Source organism: Simochromis diagramma, unplaced genomic scaffold (assembly GCF_900408965.1).
Source record: "Simochromis diagramma unplaced genomic scaffold, fSimDia1.1 OVJJ01000061.1, whole genome shotgun sequence".
Classification (NCBI taxonomy): Eukaryota; Metazoa; Chordata; class Actinopteri; order Cichliformes; family Cichlidae; genus Simochromis; species Simochromis diagramma.
In genome coordinates, this window is record NW_024386945.1 from 3,205,248 (window position 1) to 3,211,934 (window position 6,687).

Here is a 6,687-nt window from a genome sequence, read left to right on the forward strand (position 1 = left end):
TTGATCCTCTTCCTAATCAAACGATGCAAGATGTGAAAACGGGTGTAGGTCACAATCAGCCAAGGTAAGGTTTCGGGTGAACCCGCTGTGAAACCTAGCCCCACCCTATCATGTGATTTCCTGAGGTCAAAAGGCCCAGGATGCGAGTGGGCGTTAAGGCGTCTGGGAAGGGATGTTAAAACTGGATTACAGGTGGCAGACAGTGTCGTAAACCACCCTCTCTGTTCAAAGATGGTCGCTCACAGTGGACATAGATGGCTTGTAAATTAAGGAATTTCTTTCCTGACTAAACAGCATCACAACATATTGGTTTGAGCAGGTTTTACATTACATTGGATGTAGTCAAGTGTACCTATTCAGTCTAATGTGCAGTGTGCTAGTGCATTGTCTGCAATGTCAGACTGGGGGCAGCAATGCATTAAAACATTCACACACTGTCACACGGTAATAAAACTCGTCCAAAAACAAGTTTAATTGACTTCCACATTTATCATAAATAAGGAAGTAACCAGCAACCATTTCAGGTATACAAAACACAACCAAGAACAAGAAATATTGTGTAGCTGTCCTGTTCTATTAAAAGATAACCACTTTCTTTGACCAGCTTATAATAAAAGAATTGCATAAAAAAGTATTTCTTAAAAGCAAATGAATATGAAAGTAACAGCCCATAATAGCACCAGAAATCATCTTAAACATAGTTTGAGAAAAGTACGGTAACTAACTGAAATGACAAAGAGAAATTTAAATGTGGATGATAAATATTACATTCAAGGCGCTCCTTTGATTTGACTGTTTTGCATTTACTGATCATGTAACTATTTTGTGCTTAGCTCTGCTAACCTGTGCACAACTTCAGCTTTCACCTCCTTCAGCCAATCAACATTCACCCTCACAGTGGTACTCTTTTCTTTGGTTTCACTTGCATTTTTAAAGAAAAATATCTTCAACAAGGTTTTTTTTTTTTCTCTGCACAGTGTGCTGCCAGTAACGGGTTTCCCTCAAAACACACACGCAAGGAAATAGTTTTCCTTCTTATCACACTTCCACAGATCATTTTCTTAAGCTCAACTAACTCGCTATAAGTCTTCCACCAGGTTCATATAAAGTATTCCTTCTTTTCGGGTGCAGGCTTGTTATTGTCCTCTTCATCGGGGTCCTCTCCTGGAGCCAGCTCCCCTGTCGTCCTGTAGTCCCCTCTGTTGTGGTACAGATACCGGCAGAGCACAAAGCTCAAAGCAGCTAGTGTCAGCAGAATGAGAATAACAACAACTGTGGGGGGGAAAGGCAGGTTTAGAAGACACTTTGAACTGCAGCAAAAAAAAAAGAAGAAGAAGAAATAAATCTCAAGATAAAGTGCAAACAGTTACCTGCAATAACTGCAGAGTCTGAACTTGTGGGAGCAACTGTTGTTAACACTGAGGGAAAGAAAATAGAACATTTAAAAAGAGTTTACCAAGTACTCTGCAAATCAAATGTACAATAGTAAATACAATTCAACAAATTAATGGTACTAAAGGAATAAAAGTACAACAGAAATACACAAAACTTGAAAAAAAGGATAAACAAATGCTTAAAGAAGTGTTATAAAAAGCTGCCACACAAAGTCTACAAAAATGTATTTTCAGAAGTGATCTAAGAAGTCAAGAGACCCCTAAAGCACCGTCTAAACTAAAAAAAAATAAGCATGTAATAAGTTACATCTGCTTTCATTTCTAAGGATTTACGAATCAGTACATGAAACACTATGTAGTCCTTACAAGATCTTTAAAAACAACCTGTGAAGAACAACACATGACATGTTACACCGTGTCAGCATTTAGCATAAACTGAGCCAAAATGCAGAAGCAGTATGTGGAAGAACTAATTATATGGCATGCGTGATTCATCGGTTTGTGGAACAAACTTTGGCAACAATAAGCAATTATTTTTTGTTTCACTGTCATTATCTCACTTTTGGCACAGTGTTGCTTCAGTTCAGTGTTGGGGGGTCTCTTAGGGTCCCACCATAGCGTTTCATTTGGGTCGAGGTCTGGACTTTGACTGGGCCACTGCAACACCTTGAATCTTTTCTCTTTCAGCTATTTCTTTTGTAGATTTGCTCCTGTGCTTAGGATTATTGTCCTGTCGCATGGCCCATTTTTGGCCAAACTTTAGCTGTCGGACAGATGGGCCCAGATCCTGTGGCTGTGTAACAAAACCAAATCATCACCCCCTCCACGTGCTTTACAGCTGGTATGAGGTGTTTGTGCTGATATACTGTGTTTAGTTTTCACCAAACACGGTGCTCTGCATTATGGTCAAACATACTCAGCGTGGTCTTGTCTATCTAGAAGGACACCATTTCAAAATGATATGGGGTTTGTTGAGAACTTTGCAAACCTAAGCTGTGCTGCCATGTTTGTTTAGAGAAAAAAGGCTTTCTCCTGGCAAAACTTTCAAAGTCATACTTGTTCAGTCTTTTTCTAATTGTACTTTCATTAACTTTAAGGTGCTAACTGAAGCCTGTAGAATCTGGTTTGTTTTCTGTAGGTTCTCTAATCATTGCACAGTATGACGGTGAATTTGGTGGGATGTCAACTCCTGAGAAGATTGGCAGCTGTCCCCACACACTTGCACACACACCTGAATGCTCCAGACAGCAAGCTACCAAAACATAAGTGTTTATATATGTGTCTAGACTTGCTGATGAGCAGTTCATTAAGCTGCATTGTCTTCATCAATTTTGGAACAGCCAGTAAAGCCATATTGGAGGACCTAAGGTCCAGAACTGGCTAATGCAGAGTAAAATCTATGCATTTTGGGACCAATAAGAGACATGTTAAAAAGGATCAGTAAAATCCTAAAACCAATTCTAAAGTATACAGACAGCCCAGGAGATTTTTTTTCCCCTTCGGTTTTGAGAGAGTGGATTTTTATTTGAAAGAAGCAGAATTGGACAGCTTTTTTTATGTGTTGTTTAAAGGTTGGGAGGGATTCAAACTGCAATAATTTCACGCTGAAGGCATCAAATTAGCAGACAAGGAACCTAGGGCACTTTCAAAATGATTTGTACTACTGAACAGTTCGATTCTTGATTTTGAAGTATTTAGTTGAAGAAAAAAGTCACACAACAAGAGCTAAGTAGATGTGCATCACCAGGATATACTTCTACTTTGAGTAAATGTTGCCATTTGTAATGCTGTGAGTTCAGAAAGAGACAACCAGTAAAGGAAAACATAAAACAAAAAGCTTTCGAGCATACCCTGAATGGTAGTGGATTCTGGTTGTGTGGGAAGTGATTCAACAAGTGCCACATCTGGGGCTGAAAATAAATGGGGGAAGAAAAAAATATATAAACATTATTTATTAAAATAAGAAAAACTATAACTAAAGGTCACAATATCAGAACATTTGTTGGTTGTGTCTAAGCAAAGTAAAAACAATCGTAGTGAAAGACAAATGTACTTACACACTTTATTGCTTTTATATGTGGTGGTAAAGGCTGTTGTCAAATTCTCGCTATCTGTATCTGGAAGATAAAAAAAGCATGTTAAAAATGTCACAGCGCTCTATCTTCAGCTCCCAGTCTGCTGAGAGTGGCTTGTGTAACACCACAGCTGCTGGCTGAGGAGGGAATATTCACTGTTGAGACACAGTAATCTGATTATTATTAAGGGCTGGGACTGAAACAAACCTGTCCAACTCCTATTTTTCTGAATAGCTGTGATGCAATGGTATTAGTCAGAGCACGGAAAAGAGAAACCCGTTACTAGTAACTGTAAAAACTATAAAAAACAAACAAACTATAAACTATAAAAACTCAGAGCTGCAATAATCACAGATTTAACAGAAACAGCAAAAGCGCCATCGCTTTGGGCCTTTTTTTTTTCTTTCCGAGCTTTGCATTGCAGCAAATTTACATTTTGTGGTTAAAGCAAGACAAATAAAGATGTCATTTTGGGTTCTATGTTATTACAGACTTATAGGCAGCCTTAATCAATAAAAGTTTATAGTACTTGTGAGAATGGTCAGTAATAAAAACATAAAAAAGACATATATGGATTTTTATACCTTGTAAAAAAGAAAATACAAAGAAACTATTAAATGCAGCTTTACTATATAGTTATTTCAATAATATTTTCACATTTAAAGAAGACTTTTTAAATTCCCATTACACATGGTTTGTTTCATTCAACAAGTCAAAACTGAACACAAAGGATTTACAATATAGTGTAATATAAGACCAGGAAAAGGAAAGCAATCTTGTATTTACATAATAGCTGCCAACTAACTTTCACTGAAGTGATCGGTTCCACCAGAGTGGAAGCTCTACGATGGTTAAGTTGAAATGTTAGCCAACAAGAACTACTCGAGTAAAAGTAGATTGAAACTTTACTTCTCCAAAACGCAACAATATATCAAACTGTCAGATGACACCTGTAACAAAACAGAAAGAAAACAATAAAAGGCTATATAGTACAAAAAGAAAAGAAAAAAAAGATGGAGCTTACGATTCATGGTTGGTTATTGTTCTCACCGGTTATACCTGAAAGAAAAACACAAACTGTAAAAACAGACAACGAGCTCATGGTGATTTCCGCTCAGAGCTTTTCCAACATGTTGATGTGAATCTGTCACACATGTTTTCTCAAACCGGTCAACACCTCGTTCCTCGGCTTTGTTACCAACGCGTTTCGCAGCCCAGCTGTCTTTTTTTATCACAGTCAACCATCTGACTGTTTTTTAAGGAGCCCTCAACTGAAAATGTACTTGTTTGGTACAAATCCACCTGAAGCCCGGGGCAAAAACCGACGAGTGAGTAACACACACTTCCAGAAGAAGTTTTTACACTTCTCAAACTCGAGCTGATCAATCGGGCATTGTTCATCGCAGCTGTTGAGTGAGCTTACCTGTCTGGGCGCAGCGCAGCGGAGGAGCGCGTCACAAAACCGGACAAATTCACTGAGTTTCCCCCCCTCCTGGGAGAGCTTTTATGGTGGAGAAAACTAACGCCCACTGCCTTTTTTAAGTCTGGTAATCTAACCGGCGTGCGGCTCTGGTAAGGGGTCTGAATCTGCGTCTGTTGAATACAGTTAACTAGTCACAGTTTTCCTTCCAGTACTCGTGAGTCATAAAGCACACGCGCTCAGTTTCCGCCTCCCCTCCCTTTCCTCCATGTCAAAGATCGTCTCTCATCAAGATGTATCACTTCCACCACGAACCCCTTTAATAAGGGTAAACCGATGATAATGATGACTAATTACTATGGTTTAATAATAATTATTTATGCAATGGGTTACATATGTCATTAGTTATGAATTATATACAACATAGTTTTGTGTATGGTGTCACAGATGACAAGATATTTGGTTTAGTGTACGCGTTAACTCGTGGTATTTGAACGTAAACCACAATCCTTTGCTAACCCAACCAAAGAGTAAGTGAAAACAGAGTCAACAGTGAGTAGGAAAGGACACAAACCAGCTCTCCAGGTTTACATGTTTGATTTGCAGCTTCAGTCGCCTCCCCACCTGCCTACTTCACACTCCATGCAAACAAGATTTATGAGCATTAGTTTCAACTTAATAGCTAGCCACACCTGTAATGTTTATGGCTCTTTATGTTTATGGTATGTATTAATCATTTACAAAGACTTTATAAATGACACACTATGACATTATCAAGTGTTTTAACTTTGCAGACAGTGTTCTAGTACATAGCCAACAATCAGAAAATAACTAATAGTTGAAATAAATTTAATACATTTAATACAATGAAATACATTTGGGTCATTATTATTAGTAGTAGTAGTATTAGTATTAGTATTATTTAACATTGTTTTAATTCTTAAAGAATGCCAGAACATACATCGATTAAGTGAAGTAAAAAAAAAATTCTTATGACAACATGTACTCTAAAAATATTTTACTAATCCTGAACATAATTTTACTTGTGACAAAGATGGCCCTGGTTAGCTGGCCCTAGTGTAGAAATCTATGTAATAAAGAATCCTAGTTATGTCTGGGGTTCTTTATTACATAGGTGTAGGTGTATCTCCTTAAAGCAATTTTATTTTACATTATGCATAAATATGGGGGGCTGAGTCATGACAGATTATTTAAATATGTGACAAAGTTCACATTGTTTGCACATACAGCAGGAACAATCTTAAGCTGAAATAGCCAGATTGAAAACCTCTGTAGATGTAGTTGCGCTTGGTAAGCGTTCTTACACGTAAGCATTCATTTGTCATGTGTAACGGTCACCAGTAAAATCCAGTAAGTAAGTTAGCAGCTGTCTAACTGAAAACAAAACTGCTTGTCGTTCCACATCAAGAAGTGAGACACACATTGGGCTCAGATGACCACAAGAAATTTCAGGAAGCTGTCCCTTCATGTTGTTTCGTTATAATAAAAGAAACATAAGCTAAAACGTGTGTATATATAATCAAACCTTTCCAATACTGTCTAATCAATTATGTTATTTCACAGATAATTTGTCATGACAGTCAAATCATTAAGCAAGCAATGTTGTATACATCTGATGAGTACTGAAGTCCAGGCTGAGTGAGCGCTCACCATTTTCCACCCCATCATCTTAAACATCTACTAGCAGAGAGACAAAATGGTGACATTACCCAGTTTTTATTGCCGTTTACACAATGTTCTTATATCCTGTGCACATATACATCGAATAACCCAAAAA

General features: G+C 37.7%; 1 protein-coding gene across 2 annotated transcripts; it reads right to left on the minus strand.

Moving 5' to 3' along the window:
- Nucleotides 1-448: 448 nt before the first annotated feature.
- LOC120737374 (glycophorin-C-like) lies at nucleotides 449-5,142 on the minus strand. 2 transcript variants are annotated; one of them, XM_040038022.1, is made up of 6 exons: nucleotides 4,893-5,142; nucleotides 4,494-4,528; nucleotides 3,452-3,511; nucleotides 3,245-3,304; nucleotides 1,371-1,418; nucleotides 449-1,272 (listed from the first exon to the last, which is right to left on the minus strand). In XM_040038022.1, exons 2-6 carry the CDS (start codon nucleotides 4,498-4,500, stop codon nucleotides 1,100-1,102), a joined length of 348 nt encoding a protein of 115 aa, XP_039893956.1. In that variant the 5' UTR covers nucleotides 4,501-4,528; nucleotides 4,893-5,142; the 3' UTR covers nucleotides 449-1,099. The 2 variants fall into 2 exon arrangements, with proteins under 2 accessions (XP_039893956.1, XP_039893957.1); XM_040038023.1 differs by lacking the exon at nucleotides 4,893-5,142 and adding an exon at nucleotides 4,647-4,871.
- Between the last annotated feature and the right edge of the window lie 1,545 nt (nucleotides 5,143-6,687).